General features: G+C 41.3%; 1 protein-coding gene across 2 annotated transcripts; it reads left to right on the plus strand.

Moving 5' to 3' along the window:
* The first annotated feature begins 138 nt into the window (after positions 1-138).
* LOC141545472 (membrane-spanning 4-domains subfamily A member 8-like) lies at positions 139-14,479 on the plus strand. Of its 2 annotated transcripts, none has more exons than XM_074272535.1 (7): positions 139-184; positions 3,363-3,577; positions 8,810-8,932; positions 11,358-11,417; positions 13,256-13,390; positions 13,598-13,711; positions 13,840-14,479. In XM_074272535.1, exons 2-7 carry the CDS (start codon positions 3,365-3,367, stop codon positions 13,918-13,920), a joined length of 726 nt encoding a protein of 241 aa, XP_074128636.1. In that variant the 5' UTR covers positions 139-184; positions 3,363-3,364; the 3' UTR covers positions 13,921-14,479. The 2 variants fall into 2 exon arrangements, with proteins under 2 accessions (XP_074128636.1, XP_074128635.1); XM_074272534.1 differs by lacking the exon at positions 139-184 and adding an exon at positions 299-338.
* The last annotated feature ends 3,645 nt before the right edge of the window (positions 14,480-18,124 follow it).

Raw genomic sequence — 18,124 nt, forward strand, 5'->3', positions numbered from 1 at the left:
GGTAAAGAGATATGGGCAGGATATAAACGGCAAGTTGCTGATAGCACAGAAAAAGAGGAAATAGACTTTGGATTTTCAATAACCACCCAAGCTTTTTATGAGCTGTTCAATAAATACATCCTGGAGGCAGTGAGGGACCAGAGCAGGTGAGGGAAGAGAGAAAGCAGCTGGCTGATAGAATACAGTGAGTATTTGATCTAACCATGATTTCTGTGCACCATCCAAGGTAACGTTCAGATGCTGAAAGTTTATTGTTTCAGTAAACACAGCGTGGTTGGGTGAGGGAGACCCAGAGCAGGGGAAGGAAAGGAGAGAGCACTTGGCACTGATGGAACACAGTGAGTATTTGATCTAACCATGATTTCTGTGCACGATCCAAGGTAATGGCGGCCAAGAGGATGGTGGAGGTGGTGATGGTCATGGCGAAGTTCTTACCTCATCCTCTTCCCTAGTAGAACAGGTCCATAAGAAACCACGGACAGATCATTTGGGCACCTATTAGACACTGCCTGGGTTCTGGTGAAGTAAATGAACTTACTGAACCAACAAGTGCAAAAGGAAGTGAAATAGGATCAGAGTGTCCAGACCTGGAAGCCAAAGGCTGATTCTTTCTCTATGTTCCCTTAACTAAGCTACCTCCTCCAAAATGAGGGATTTGGACTAATTCATCCCTCAGTTTGAAGATTCTAACTTCCTAGTTTAATTATTCTTGCAAGCTAGACCTAGAAAGACAAGCTAAATTCAGTCACATAATCTCAAGGACCTTCCCCAAGCTGGTGGCTCTCTTCTAGATACGCCTCCAATTTATTAATGTCTTTTTTGAACTATAGACCCAGGACTTGAATACAAGAATCCAGGTGAGGGCTGACAGGGCAGAGGCAATAAGACTGTTCATTCTGAATGCTATGATCCTTTAAAAATCCTTAGTCTGGGATACCATCCCACTTAATGAAACCGTGACATAATTCTGTTGCCTCATCTAGCATTTGCCCTCTGCTAAAACTCCCCAGAGATTTTTCAAAAGAAACTACAGTCTCATAATACTTCCCTCTTCTTATATCGGTGAAATTAACTACTTATACCTAAGTCCAAGACTTTACATTTATCCCTATTTTATTTCTTCTTATTAGACAGTTTGAACCTATGAAAAATCTATTAGCTACCAACTCAGTCACACACAGTGTGGGCTTTATTCCTATAATATTTGAGTTATCTGCAAATCTAATTAAGCATTGCAGAGGTACCCATATCAAGGTCATTGATTAAAAATAAAGATCCTGGAGGTACCACACTGGAGACCACCACCCAGTTCAGATGCTAAAAGTTTGTTGTTTCAGTAAACACAGCTTGGAGGGGTGAGGGAGACCCAGAGCAGGGGAAGGAAAGTCGTTGATGACTGCTTTTGAGACCGACAGCTCTGCTACTAATTATCTGTGTGAGTTTTCCTTATCTGGAAAATAAGGCAGCTAGAAATCAGAAAGACCCCGAGTTTGAATGCAGCCTCAGATACTTACTAGCTGAGTAATCTGAGTAAGTTATTTAACTTCTTTCAAAGTCAGTATCCTTATCTGCAAAATGGAAATTAAAAATAGCACCTACATCACCGGGTTACTGTGAGGATCAAATGAGATAGAATATAAAGCATTTTGAAAACTTTATAAGCATTATATATTGGTTTATTTTCTTTTATTATATTGAGATGGAAGAGGCTTTAAAGGATCCAAGTCAACCCCATCATTTCCTAGATGGGGAGGCTGGTACCCAGAAAGAAGAAGGAATTTATCACATTTATCTAGGTTGTAAGCAACAATTCAGAAAGAGACAATGATATAAACTAGCATTTAGTATCACTTTGGGGTGATTTTACATTTTTATCTCATCAATCTTCATGAAAGTCTTGTCCTTGTGAGACAGATTTCACTCTGCCCTACATTTTTACAAAAAAAGAAAACTGAGGATGGAGAGGTTACTGATCTGCCCATGATTCCAACAGTGGATAAATGTCAGGGGTGACAGCACTTTCCTAACTCCATGAGTAACAGCTCTCTTTCTTCTATTTTATACTGGTTTGCCATTGTTATAGGGGGGAAATATATTGAAAAGCTTCATTTCTCTTGCTTTGCCACCATGCAAATCACTTTACTTATGAAGGCTTTGCTTAATGAAATGAGTACCCTAAAATGGGAATCTTTTTTCCTTTCCTAATGGTAAACCAGGCTAGGGTTTCCAATTTTATTGGGATTAAGAAAAGGAGATGCTAAGGATCCTTGGGAACAATTTTTTTCATTAAGCCTTCTTCTTCTTCTCCCATGAAAAGAAACATGAAGATATTAACAGTTTTTCCGCCTGCCTCTCCTTTCACATTTTATTATGAGTCAAGTTTCATTTCTACAATTAATCATGCCCTATTCCACCATTACAGAGGACAAAGGTTACTCATCAGGTCGTTGCTTAAACTGGAGAGAGAGAACGAGATAAATGTCCAGGCTGACTCAGTCTATCAGTGATTTAGAGGAAAGAGATGAAATCAATTCTGGCCAAGAGCAGATCACAGATGCAGAGCTGCAAAGGAACTCCGAGGTCATCTAGTTGAATCCCTGAAACAAATCCAGGAAAGTTCAGAAATTTACCCAAAATCAAACAAATAGCAGATATGTGCAGCAGAAATGGGATTTAAACTTCTTTAGTCAATTTAGGATTTGCTTGGAAGCTAATATCTGGTAGAATACCAGAGCCAGAAGGCATCTTGGTAGGCTTCCATATCCAAAAAGAATTACCTATACAGCATAGCTAGAAAGTGGTCTCTTCTACTCAACCATATGCACAGGCTCCCTATTGTCTCTAAAAGCAGATATAAATTTTGTTGTTTACCTTTTAAAGTCCTACACAAACTGAGCACAGCCTGCCTTTCCATCTTCACTGGACATCATTCACCTTCTCACATGCTTGACCGGGCTCCCTCTACCTTCAAAGACAAACTCTTATCTCCTACTTTCCATGCCTGGAATGCACTTCATCCTTACCTCCAGCCCATAGAGTTCATCTCTCCCTTTAAGATGCAGTTCAAACAGTAACTTCTACATGAAGCTTTTTCTGCTGCTCTCCCCATCTTGAATTGCTTTGTATTTAATCGATTTGTATAGCTAGATAGCAACATATGGATATATTTATTCCCTTTATATTTATATGTATTTTCATATGCCCTGGCTATCTCCCCAATTAAAACATAATACAAGCAAGTCTCTAACAAATTTCAGGTATCCATTAATCACAGAATTATTCCTACAGGTCAAATCCTCTTTAAATTGACGACCCATTTAATTTCTCCCTGAATAAAATGATCATTCCTGCATTTTTTCCAGAAATGAATTCGATGACCTCATCAAACCCTGAACGGAACACCGTGTTTGTGGTGCCTCCTCCCAGAACTGTCTCTTCTGTGCTATTTCCTGCGCCTACATACTCTGATAATCAACCTCCAGTTTATCTATATAATGGGTACCAAAGCCAAATGATCTCACCAGATTGGGAGGGGCCTACGGTACAGAAAATCTGGAAAGAAGGCAAAGTATTAGGGGTAAGCTGAATTTCTCTTTGAATATCAATGAACTCGTTTGTCATTTTTCTTTTTCAGTTATTTTAGGTCAGTTGTCCCCATTTGGGTTTTCTTGCCTGGAACACTTTATAGATGAGGATTCTGGGCAGAGTTAAATGACTTGTACAAGGTCGCACAGGTAGTAGTTGTCTGCCACCAGAATTGACCTCAAGAAGATGGCTTATTGATTCCAAGCCCAGCAATCTGTGTGTTCTGGCACCACTTGATGGTCATCAATGAATGCACACTATTGATAATTTGGAGCATTCAAAAAACAGGCACAAGGGTCAGTGATTTGACTCCTACTGCTGGCAGCTCATCTGGGAATTTAAGAGTGAATAATGTAGCATTTCTATGATAGAAGCTGTGTGTGTGTGTGTGTGTGTGTGTGTGTGTGTGTGTGTGTGTGTGTGCGCGCGCGCGCGCCTGTGCCACAAATGGCCTGCAGGCACGTGCCTGCTGCTGAGACTGCTCCATCAATCAGCAGGCAAAGGAATAGCAGGATACCAGAATCTCAGAGGTGGAAGGACCTCCATACCATCTGGTGGAGCCCAGACCTGGGGAAGAAGTCTCCTTACAGGGACTGCAAGAATAAGTCTTTCAGTCTTTGCTTGAAAATTTGAAAAATTCTAGTGAGAGAGAACTACTCCCCACATCCGGAGGCAGCTGTGGGTACAAACTAAATACACTTCTTCGTGAATTGAACCCAATTTCCTCCTTCTTATGTTAAATTAACAAACCCATCAGTAGAAGGTTTACTGAGAGCTGAAGAGTCATTTTCAGCCCCAGACTTTCCCTCATCATTTTGTTCAATTAGTTTTCAAGTCTTAGAAGTCTTACCTCCATAACTCCATCCACCTTTTTTCTCTTCATCCAGACCGTTGCAGTAGCCTCCTAACTGGAATGGGCCCCAGGAGGGCTTTTGTTAATTTCTGCACAGGCAGCTGATTGCAGGGGGATGCTGTGGCCCCTTCGCCAGGTGTAGGAAGTTTGGATCCTGACGAATGTTTCAAGGTCTGAGGGTCCAGCAGGAGCTTGTTGGTTTCAATCAATAATTGAAGGGATACTTCCCTTTGGAGGTGACAACCCTTGTCTTATAAATGAGCTCCTCAGACCAGGAAGGAAAAATTCCCTGATGCCCTCTGGTTGCCCATTTTTTCCTGAGGCAATTGGGGTTAAGTGACTTGCCCAGGGTCACACAGCCAGGAAGCATTAAGTGTCTGAGGTCGGATTTGAACTCAGGTCCTCTAGGGCTGGTGCTCTATCCACTGCGCCACCTAGCTGCCTCCGGTTGCCCTTTTCTCAGAGAAATGAGCCCAGATCTCTTAGTAATCTTTACCTATTAAGCCTGATCTCCCACTGCATATTCAGTATATTTGTCTGCAGTTTCAGCCTTCTTCAATCTTTCATCCTTATAACTGTTGGATTGATGTTCCTAAAGTAAAAGTCTCCTCATGCCATTCCTTGCTCAATAAACCAGGTCAAACAAACCAGAACCGGCCTCTAACCTGTGTGGGTGACCAGAGCTGAGACAGAGCAGGTCAGAGCAGGAAACTCAGGACACAAAAGAAATTTAATTAATTTCAGTGAGGAAAACAGAATTTTCCAGTGGAAGCCCTCCCATACACCTCCTGAGAGGGAGGACTTACTGCTGCTGAGGGGGGACACTTACATCGGTTGATTGGTTGGTTAGCTGTTCTTTGTTATCAGAATGATATCTATGTGCTACTGTGACTGATCAGACCAATATGAGCTCGGTATGCTCTGGCACAGGTTAGACACAAATAGGGCCAATGAATTGGACCACAACATAATTATTCTTAAGTCTTGAGACAGTTCTTTTGGTTGGCATTCCTTAGAACAATGTCTAGATGGCATTCCCATGGAAACAGTCATTGGCTCAAGGCTTGGGGATCATAACTACTCTGCTAAGTACAGAACCAGAGTTCTGTGACAGGAACAGGAGTGCCATAGCATGAAGTTACGAGAACAGGGATTGTGAATGCGTGAAAGCTCCAGGACGTAGAAAGAGCTAAATCCCTCAGGGAACACGTGGTCTGGTGCAAGCAAAACACTTTACCAGGAGGTGATATCACCAAGAGGGCAAAGGTCTATTTTAATGCCAAGTTCAGGGCATAGATAGCTTGCTTGGCCTTCGCTCTGGGAAATAGTACCTCCAAAATATTTGACAGCCTCTGGGATCAAATACAGACTTCCTTGTTTAGTATTCAAAGCCTTTCATGTTCTGGTTACAACCTACCTTTCCAGACTTATTCTATATCACTCCCTTCATATTCTCTATAGTCTACCCAAACTTCATTCTCCAGGATGTCTGATTGTAGATCAGTAACTACCTTTATGCCTTTGCATATACACATGCCCAAAATGCACTTTCTCCCCCACTCCCCCTCTAAGAATTCTTCATTTTTATCAAAGTTCAGCCCAAGCTCCACTTCCTATGTCATTTCCTGGTCTTTCCAGCTTTTAGTGACTCACTTACAAAATTACCTTATAGTAATTTTTCAAAGATCTGTATATACACGTTATCTTTATTTATAGAAGATAAACTCCTTCACAACAAAGATTGTTTAATTTTTGTCTTTGTATTCCCAATGCCCAACAGAGTTTTAAATAAATGCTTCTTAATTGATTATTAGAGGAAGAGATGTTTGTTGTTGTGTTACAGTTGAGTCATTCAAGTTGTTATCCAGCTCTTCATGACTTTGAGGGTCCTTGTATGCCAGGTCCTTCTTTCCTTTACCATCTCCTAAATTCTCTCCAAATTCACAATTATTTCCATAACGCTATCTATCCACCTCACCCTCTGCCTTCCCTTTTCCTTTAGTCTTCAATCTTTCCCAACTTTCCAATCTTTTGTGGCCAAAGTACTTGAGATTCCGCTTCAGTATTTGACCTTCCAATAAATAACCTGAATTAATGCCTTTAAGTATTGATTATTTTGACTCCCTTGGCCCCCAAGAGCTAAACAAGGGACTCTCAAAGCATCAGTTCTGTGGTGCTCAGGATTCCTTATATCCAACTCTCACAGCCTAAATTACTATTGGAAAAACCATAGCTTTGACTAAATGGATGCAAGGTGATGTCTCTGCTTTTTGTTAAGGGGCAGTCCAAATTTGTCATAGCTTTCCTTCCAAGGAGCAAACATCTTTTAATTTCTTGTCTACAATAATCTCTGAGTTCAAGAATATTTGCCAGGAAGTGGTGGAATCAGTTGCCAAGATCTTAGGTTTGGATTTTTGTTGTTGTTGGTGTTGTTGTTTGATGTTAAGCTTCAAGAAAGCTTTTACGCTGTTCTCTTTCACCCTCATCAAGAGACATCTTAATTTCTCTTCATTTTCTACCATCAGAGTGATGTCTACATATCTGAGAGTGTTAATTTTCCTCTCAGCAATCTTAATTCCTGTCTTGATTCATCCAGCCTGGTGTTTCACACGATATAATCTGCATATAAGTTAAATAAGGTGATAATATACAGTTTTATCATGCTCCTTTTTTGATCCTAATCCAATCAGTTGTCCCATATTCCTTTTTAGCCACATAGAGTTCCTCAGGAAACAAGTAAGATGGTCTGCTACTCCCATCTTCTTGAGGACTTGCCACATTCTGTTGTCATTCACACAAAGACTTTAGTTACATCCCTACATTTTTCATCTTTTAGTGTGCTTTTTTTGGTATGAGATATTCCTTGAAATCTCTGATTTTCTTGGAGAGATCTCTCGTCTTCCCCATTCTCTTGTTTCCTTCTATTTCTTTGCATAGATCATTTAAGAAAATGAATTCTGCAATTAGTTGTGTATAGCTTTCCCAATCTCCTTTACTTTTTACTTTCTTTCTTTTCTCAGCTATTTATAAAGTCTCATCAGATGCCATTTTGTTTTCTTGCTCTTCTCTTCCTTTGGAATGAATTTTTGTTGCTGCTCTCTGTACAATCTTGCAAACCTCTATCCAGGAGTTCTTCAAATTCTTTATCTAGAAGGTCTAATTTTTATGTCTATTTATCACCTCTCCTTTATATTCATAAGGGATGTTATCTAGATCAAAGCTAGAGAGTCTGATTGTTTTTCCCTGCTTATCTGAATTTTGCAATTAAGAAGCTCATGATCTGAGTCACAGTAAGAGCTACTGGTGGTTAATTATCCTCTTCCCCAGGAGCTTCCAATCTGAGGGATTCAGCTTCCAATATTATCTCTTTTATCCTGTTAATACTGCCCAAGGAGATTTGTTGGCAAAGACACTGGAGTGGTTGTCTACTTCCTTCCTTCTCCAGTGGATCGCTTTTTGTCAGAACTCTACTCAGTGACTTGTCCACCTTAGGTAGCTTTGCAAGCCACAGCTTCATACTTTCATTGAGTTGCACAAGCCCTCCGCCATAACAAGGCAGTGATCCATGAAGGAACAATAAGCATTTATTCAGTGTCTATTATGTGGTAGGTACCGTACTAAGGTCTGAGAATACAAATTAGAAAAAGAAAGTCTTCTACTCTCAAGGAGTTTACTGAATCAGAGCAGACCACATGCAAAAGGAGGTGGGAAACTAAGGTGGAGACATCAAGGGGTTCCTTGCATGGGGGCATCTTGTTCCATGGAGAAAAGCAACTGTAAAATGAATGAACTGAAAGCCCATTATCTGCCTCCCATAAAGGAAAGCTTTAGAGGAGTTGAAACTGTACCTTCCAGCTCTAGGATCTGAAGGGAAGTTGAGGGACATGGCATCAAGACTTGAGTTGACAGCATCATGATGAGATTAGAAGTGAGGAGTTAATTTTTGGAGGGGATCTTATTCCATGAAGTAGAAACCAGACAGAATAGCAGATACAAACTATAAATACAAGACTATCTCCTGGAGAGATAGTAAGACTGAATATATGCTTAATTAATGTTTGTTAAATTGGTACCGTTTCTTTTAAGGGACTCCAAGAAAGGATTCCTTCCTTTCAGAGACAAAGAGACTAGTAAGAATAAAAGGGGCCAAAAACACAACTAAATCTCCTTAAATAAACCCACATTAAAAGTCAGTGGGGAAGGTGGAAAGGAAGTTTGAAGAACACAAGAATTCAGAGATTCCTTCTCCTGCAAAATTCGGTGTTTGTTGAAAATTGTAGCAAATGATTTTTGGGGGGGGAGATCATCCAAGATCTAAGAGGTTAAATTCATCTGAATGAAATCTGTCTTAATTGTGTTCTCCCCTGACAGGCCATCCAGATCATAATTGGACTGCTGCACTTCGGCTTTGGAACTATTCAAGTCACTACACTAAGATGGGGATACGCTTCATACTCTTTTGTGGGAGGGTATCCCTACTGGGGAGGCATTTCAGTAAGTAGATTGCTATTAATGATTGCTATTAATTGTTGTTGCCATTAACAATTATCAAAATATTCAAAGTATTCTTGTAAATAAAAAATCATTGTCATACACAAGAATTGTGTACTAGTAAACCCCTACCAAAAAACTAGAAAACACAGAAGAAATTAATGAGGGAACAGCTAACTGACTCCATAGATAGAGCATTGGCTCTGAAGTCGGGAGGACTTCAGACACCTAACAGTTACTAGCTGTTGACCCTGAGCAAGTCATTGAACTTCAATTGTCTTGCTAAAACACAAAAAGTTCATGAGGGAAAGAATAGAGGGGGAATTCCAGATAGGTCCCAGGCTACCATAAGGAGAAAGGAAATGTTTAAAGAAGCATAATTATCTGTGTATCCTCAGAGCCAGCACAACGTCCTGCCCCGCACAGATATTTAACAAACATGCGCTGAATGGATCTGACGTCCTCTCTCATCTCAGCATCCGTCCTTCCTGCTTCATTTCTCTCTTCATCCTTGCCTCTCTTTCCTTTTTCTTCTCCTTTTCCTCTTCTTATTACATGATAAAATTTCAATCAACACATGTTTTACAGCATTTAGCACTGCAAGAGATGCTGGAGATAAACTAGAACACGGTGCCTCCCTCAGAGCACGTACAGTCCAGACATTTCCCCAGCACCCCACCTTCCGTTCAGCTTCTTCAGCCAAGCTCACACGTCGGGTGCTGAATCTATTTGCTCCTCCATCTCTCCCAGTTGTGACTCCTCAAGCTTCCCAGTCAAGGTCCAGCAGCACTGGTCCTAATTATCAGCGGCACTAACTATGACTTTAGGGGGAAACTGGCCAGGAGTAAATGAGAAGGAAACATGGAATAGGATGTTTAACGTGTATCGGATTAACTACCATCCAGGGGAGGGGTTGGGGGGGGGTGAAGGGAGGGAAAACAATATGAAGAACACATGATTTTGTAAGGGTGAATGTTGAAGATTATCCCTGTATATATTCTCAAAATAAAAGCTTTAATTAGAAAGAAAGAAGAAAGAAAGAAAGAAAGAAAGAAAGAAAGAAAGAAAGAAGAAGAAAGAAAGAAAGAAAGAAAGAAGAAAGAAAGAAAGAAAGAAAGAAAGGAAAGAAAGAAGAAAGAAGAAGAAAGAAAGAAGAAGAAAGAAAGAAAGAAAGAAAGAAGAAGAAAAGGAAAGAAGAAGAAAGAAAGAGAAGGAAAGAAAGAAAGAAAGAAAGAAAGAAAGAAAGAAAGAAGAAGAAAGAAAGAAAGAAAGAAAGAAAGAAAGAAAGAAGAAAGAAAGAAAGAAAGAAAGAAAGAAAGAAGAAAGAAAGAAAGAAAGAAAGAAAGAAAGAAAGAAAGAAAGAAAGAAAGAAAGAAGAAGAAAGAAAGAAAGAAAGAAAGAAAGAAAGAAAGAAAGAAAGAAAGAAAGAAAGAAAGAAAGAAGAAGAAAGAAAAGAAGAAGAAAGAAAGAAAGAAAGAAAGAAAGAAAGAAAGAAAGAAAGAAAGAAAGAAAGAAAGAAAGAAAGAAAGAAAGAAAGAAAGAAAGAAAGAAAGAAAGAAAGAAAGAAAGATGGAATAAGGATAAAGAGCTAGGTTATAGCTTAATGGACTTAGAGCTGAAAGGATTAAGTTAGAGTTCATTTAGTCTTTTGAGGAAACTAAGTTTAAGTAACATCCAAAGTCAGCCAGTAATAAGGGATAGAACCAGGATTAAGGGGAGGCTCTCTGATAGGGCTCTCCAGTCTTGGGCAGAGAGGAGGATAGAGCTGAAAAGAAAAGGAGCAGTGGGTAACTGAAGAGGTGACCCTGATATCTGTAGGAACATCTGGATAAAAAATGAACAAGAAGCTAATCATTCCTCCAGATGTTCCCAAATGCCCCAAAGCAGATAGAGTATGAGCTCAAGACCAACCCTCCCTTCAAGTAGATGTTTGAGGCACAAATATAACTCCCTTTGCCATGGTAGGGAAAGGGAGGCAAGGAGTAGCCTGGGAGGGGCACCTAAGGAAGGAAGTCACTTACTTCTCCCTGGCAGCAGGATGGCACAGTGGGCAGAGTGCTGGACCTGAAGTCAAGAAGAATCGTAATTTTCTGAGTTCAAATCCAGCCTCGGATCTCGACTAGCTGTGTTGTGTGATCCTGGGCAAGTCACTTCACCCTCTTTCCCTCAGTTTCCTCACCTATAAAATGGATAAAGGAAGTGGCGAACCACTCCGGTATGGACTCGCTCAGAGTCCCAGGAGAAGGAAGGAAATGAAGGAGGTGTTTTCTTTGGGGGAGGAAGGGCAACAGAGATCCTGCCTCGGTGGGTGAAGAGAAAGGACTGTCATAGAGATGACCCCCTAGTCCTGCACATCAGACCCAGAGGGGCTTTCAAAAGGGGGAGCCAGCTGCTCTCTGGCTAACGCACCTTCTTTCTTTTGTGCCAGTTTATCATTTCCGGAACCCTCTCTGTGCTATCCCAGAAGGCAACTGCCACCTACTGCGTAGTAAGTCCTGCCATCCTGAAGCTGCCCGAGGATCATTCCAACTGCTTGCAAAGCCAGGACGTTGGCTGTGTGGGCCCAAAGGGGGCTGCGGGCAGGGAGAGGGCACCGTGTATAGGCATCCACTCACCGGGCACAGTTCCTGGCACACAGAGGGCGCTTAACAGATTTTCAGCCAATCACCTGTGTAAAATATGTATATGAATATATTAGTGCGTGTGTGCTTTGTGAATATTTGGGAAAGTTCACGTGCACCACTTGTTCTTACACATATTCTGACCTGCGCCATTTCCCATCTGGGCTGATTCAAAAACACACACACACTCACATACACTGTCACACACACATTCTCACACATACACACTCACACACACATACACACACTCACATACACTCTCACACATACATTTACATACACACTCACACACTCACTCACACACACACTCACATACACACACTCATTCTCACACACACTCACATTCTCACACACTCTCATACACACTCATACATACTCACACACTCTCACTCACACATTTACACACTCACACACTCACATACACTCTCACACATACATTTACATACACACTCACACACTCACTCACACACACACTCACATACACACACTCATTCTCACACACACTCACATTCTCACACACTCTCATACACACTCATACATACTCACACACTCTCACTCACACATTTACACACTCACATACACACACTCATTCTCATACACACTCACACTCACATTCTCACACTCTCACTCACATTTACATACACACTCATACATACTCTCACTCACACACTCTCACTCACACATTTACACACTCACACACACTCATACACTCTCACACATACATTTATATACACACTCACACACACACTCACACACACATACACACACTTATTCTCACACACACACACTCACATTCTCACACTCTCACTCACATTTACATACACATTCATACACACTCTCACACACTCTCACTCACACATTTACACTCTCACACACACACTCACATACACACACTCATTCTCACACACACTCACATTCTCACACACTCTCATACACACTCATACATATTCACACACTCTCACTCACACATTTACACACTCACATACACACACTCATTCTCATACACACTCACACTCACATTCTCACACTCTCACTCACATTTACATACACACTCATACACACTCTCACTCACACATTTACACACTCACACACACTCATACACTCTCACACATACATTTATATACACACCCACACACACACTCACACACACATACACACACTTATTCTCACACACACACACACTCACATTCTCACACTCTCACTCACATTTACATACACATTCATACACACTCTCACACACTCTCACTCACACATTTACACTCTCACACACACACTCACATACACACACTCATTCTCACACACACTCACACTCACATTCTCACACTCACTCACATTTACATACACACTCATACACACTCTCACTCACACATTTACACACTCACACACACTCTCACACATACATTTATATACACACTCACACACTCACTCACACACACTCACATACACACACTCATTCTCACACACACACACTCACATTCTCACACTCTCACTCACATTTACATACACACTCATACACACTCTCACACACTCTCACTCACACATTTACACTCTCACACACACACTCACATACACACACTCATTCTCACACACACTCACACTCATATTCTCACACACTCTCATTTACACACACTCATACACACTCACACATTTACACACTCACACACACACACACTCCTCTTCTTCCACACCCCATTGTATCTTTCAGAGGAGCGGGAGCGTGGGAATGAACATCGTCAGTGCCGTCTTCTCAATCATAGGTATCATCCTCTGCATCACGGAGCTGAGCATCAACACTGATTACTACTACCCCTCCCTCTATCTCAGCTACTACTATATATTGGTGAGTCTCTAGGGTTCCCTGCAACCTAACAGCCTCGGGGGGAGGAGCCCACCCCTAAGCCCAGCACTATCCACTACCCCACACTACCCTTCAGAGGCGCCATATTTCCCTTACACCTGCAGGGAAATGAGAACAGCCAGAGAGAACTATCGCTTGTCTGTCCAAAGACAAAAGTCACCGTACTGAGTCCCTATTTTTTGTTTTCAGGCCTCAGGAAGGGGGATCTCATCCATGTTGCTTCTCTTTTCTATCCTGGAGTTCGTCATCACCTGCATTTCCTCTCATGCTGGATGCCTCCTGGTCTGCTCTCAGTCCAGCCAGGTGAGTCGTGGGATTCTTCCAGTCTCAAGAGTCAATGACATCTTCTCTTCCTGTCCTTGCAAGGAACTGTAAGACAGTCCCAGGGAGTGAAGGAGATCAAAATCATCCCTTCTTTCTCTTAATTTCAGGTGGTTGGAGCTGCAACTGTTCCTCCGGTTCCCATAGTAAATCCAGCGATCGTTCCTCAGCCTGCATCTGAGCCCCATTGACTGTGGTCAATGATCAACCATAATTCAGCCCAAGGAGGAACTTTTACCAGGGGAAAAATGATACCTTCCCAGGTCTCCTGAATTTTCTTAATCAATTTCCAGTCTTCTTGGTGATGGATGAAAGCTGCCCACACCCATGAGTGTCCTGGTTGTGGTACTTCAGTTTGACTCTTAGACCAAGAGTCAAAGATGATCGAAGATTGAATAGATCCATGGGCAGCCCTCACACACACTCCTTTTCCATTAAATCCTTGTGCAAATCCTCCACGTCTTAAAATGGGAAAATGATTCAAAGTCACCTTGAGGGCAAGGCCTTTCCATGCCGGGACAATTTGCATGTGCAGAATGCTCATTTGAGACATGATCTCTGGGAAATTTTTTCTTCTTTTGTTCTCTTTTGTTTTTAGCTCAAAATTGATTTATTTATTTTATACTTTCTGGTTTAAAAGATATTATTGATATGTTTTTACATTACATAACTTCCCAATGTATTCCTCCATTTCCTCCACTTCATCTATCTCCAATCTCTTATAATAAAGAATTTTTTAAAAAAGAGAAAGAGCAACCATTTTCCCTTTGTAGATATGGAGGAAAGGGTAGATCATCAGTGATAACAATTTATCAGGTTCTTTTCAATGAATTGATCATTTTTTCTTGGTTTTTCCCTTTCCTTCCACTTAATACTTTTTTCTTTTAAAAAAATTCTCGGTTTGGGGGCAGCTAGGTGGCGCAGTGGATAGAGCACCAGCCCTGAATTCAGGAGGACCCGAGTTCAAATCTGGTCTCAGACACTTAACACTTCCTAGCTGTGTGACCCTGGGCAAGTCACTTAACCCCAGCCTCAGGGGGGGGGGGGGAATAAATAGATAAATATAAATAAAAATTTTAAAAATTTAAAATTCTCGGTTATATAGCAATAGTATTTTTAAATAGTTTGACAAAACTAATGTATCCCCCAAAAAAGTCTGTCATGATACATAGTGTTCTATATCAATAGACTCCACCTCTACTAAGAAGAGAAGAGGAAAACAAAATGCAAGCAAAGATCAACAGAAAGCGTGAAGATGCTAACATCACTTTAGGACAGTTCTTCCGACACCCAAGTCAGGATGTTTTCATCAACATCTCATGACCTCTTAACTCTTTCTTGACTCTCAGGAAGCATTGTCAAATAGCTTTTGTCTTTTTCCTAAAAATCATAATCATAAGCATAATAATCAATGTGAAACCCCTGGGTGTTATATCTACAAATCCAACAATGTCCTTGGTAATTCAATAAATAAACAATCTTTGAGTTAGAGAACCATCACAGAGTGAATTTTTGACCATGTATCATGTATGACATTGATGCAGAAAATCATGAGAAGAATTTTTAATGGCTGTCATCAAACCAGATACTGGTTATCTCCACACTACATGGCTGAAAAACTTTCAAAATACAGACTTTCTGGAACTATTCAAAACTACATAGAAAAGTCAGATAGATATAGGAATAGATAGAGATAAAGATATTAGCATTGCTACTGATGCTATTTATCATCTTTTTTATCCTATTTGGATTATTTGGAGCTGTCAAATTAGATCAAATGAGGCAAATGTAAAGTGTGCCTTAAAGTACTATATAAATCCATTATTTCCCAAAAATATTCTCAGTCGATGATGGTAAGCGTAAATAGCTCCAGGGATGATTAAACCATGACTTAAGGGTATTGACTTAGAAAAAGCACAACTTAATATTGCTTCTGTTTGATTGTGGGTTTATCTTTTTTATTAAACATTTCCTGATTACATTTTAATCTGATTCAGGACAAACTCCAGAGTGTCATAAGTGTTTGCTCCCATGGGCCACGTTCTCAGCGAGCCTCCAGGAGAAGAATTTATGTCTAAATAATTTCATGGCTAGGTGTTTATTAGTGTGAACAATGAACTCTGTAAAGTGATTACTGAATTAGTAATTAATTTATGGGATGATTAATTGTGACTAAGAAAACGAAACTGTAAAGGGGACTCTGGGTGGAGTAGGGAGCAGCCAAGCTTGGTTCTTTGTGTTCTAGCTAAGAAAGATCACAGTGGAAGCAAAGGGAATTAATGTTCAATGATACTTTCATAAGGTACAGAAAGTACTGACAGATGCTATGAGGTGGAGGGTTAAGCCATGGGGATGGGAGATGGCAGTGTGGGGCACAGAGTGGGGAGGGGCACAGAGGGTCACTTATATAACCATGGATCACTAGGCACCATGGAGCTGCAGCCAATCAGTGCTATGGAGCTGATGCCCCCATTTTTATAGGATTTTGCTGGGGGCTCAACTAACTTTTATCTGAGCCACTTTATTAGCATCATCTCAACTTGTCTTAAGACTATTCTTATGAAATATGATTATTCCATGAAAAAAGATGAGAAGATTGTCGCTACTAACTAATAATAATAGAATAGATTGTTCTTGGGTAAACTGGTATCCTCTTGGTCTCCAGCTAGCTTCCGAGGTGCCATTTTCCCAGTGGATACCCTCCTCTCCTATCTATCTGTCCCTCTGAACTTTAACATCAGCTCTCCCGTGGGTACTTCCTTCCACCACCCACATGCACACCCCTTCCCACCATACACTCCTTGAAGGAAGGAACAGCTTTCCCTGCTTTTGTTTGTAATTCTGGAGCTTAGAATAGCACATGGCATACAGGAAGCACTTAATAAATGTTTGTTGCCCATCTGACTGGAGTTTCATGATGACATTAAGAAGTACCATGAATATTGCCATTTTATAGATGGGAAAATGAAGACTCAAACTGATGGAGATACTTGCCTAGGAGTCTCCTAAGTGGCAGTGGCAGGGTCTAACCCTCAGCTCCCCCTGACCCTGGCCTCAGAACTCTATCCACTGCACCTCACCATCTCCTCACTAAACCAAGAAAGCTGTCTGGGCTTATTTTAACTTCCCAGGAAGCAGGGGGAAAGGAGAAAAGTGGGCAAAATCACAACTTGAACCAATTTTCAAGCCACACACTAATAAAAAGCATTTCACATGAATATGTGTGAACTCTAAGCTGAGACTGAATAGAAGTGTAGAAAGGCGGCAGAGGAAGCGGCCGGGGAGCATCTGAGAGCCCTGTGAGTACCCAATCTCTTGAATATTTCTTTAGGGAGATGGACTAATTGGGGGATCTGGATGATAAGGAATCGGGATCCTTGGGCTAACTAAAGCCCCCCATCCTCCAGAAGCTCTCTTGGGATCTAGGGATGTCTTCAGAGTTAGTGGGAATCAAGCTAGAAAGGGGGCTGCTTCTGCATATTGGAATGATGGAGAGCAAAGAGGCTTGTGGAGGCTAAGGAGGAAGGCCCGGGAAGGAATGGATGGGGGACATCTGCCTGGATGCTAGGCCCGAACCCAGCCCTCAAAGAACCCCTTCTGGTTCTGACAGCCTGATGAGGGAGCTGGGGGGCTCTGCCTTCTTTGTAGTGAATCTTAGAAGTGAATGGGTGGAGGCTGCTCTCCCACCCAGGAGGTGAGGGCTGGGAAAGTGTCGGAATTAGCCAACTCCCCAAAGAGAAGAGCAGTGCTCCGGGACTCCTGGGGTGTCTGCCCCGGACTCGCTGCGAGACCATGGGATAATGGGTTGCTGCCCTTCTCCTTATTTCAGTTTCTGTCTCAGTGAGGAAGGAGCCTCCCAGCTCTGAAATTCTCTGTCCTGAGATCCTCCCAGCTCCGGCTCTGTTTCCTAAGAGCCCTCCCGCTTCATAGGGACCCTCGAAGGGCTGACATTGTGGGATCTAAAGTCCCACCTTTTGAATGATACCCATAAATCCTGGGGAATGAGCCTTGGCTCTCCTTGCTGTACATTTCAAGGAAACAGAAAGCCCAGATTGAAAGTCCATAGTTAAAATGTACAAATTCCCTAACACCCTAGAATCGGAGGCGCTGGAGGACTGCCTGTCAGAACCAATCCAGTCCATAAACTTAGATGGGGGTTAAAAAAAAAAAGGCACCTTTATTTCATCACAATTGCCATTGAAATCCCATATATTTACATGCATATACTGGATTTAACATACTTTTACTATGTTTAACATATGTTGGACTACATGCTATTTAGGGGAGAAGGTGGGGAAAGGGGTGGAAATTGGAACACAGGGTTTTGCAAGGGCTAATGTTAAAGACTTGTCCACACATATGTTTTGAAAAATAAAAAGCTTTAATTAAAAAAAA

Source organism: Sminthopsis crassicaudata, chromosome 6 (assembly GCF_048593235.1).
Source record: "Sminthopsis crassicaudata isolate SCR6 chromosome 6, ASM4859323v1, whole genome shotgun sequence".
NCBI classification, from domain to species: domain Eukaryota; kingdom Metazoa; phylum Chordata; class Mammalia; order Dasyuromorphia; family Dasyuridae; genus Sminthopsis; species Sminthopsis crassicaudata.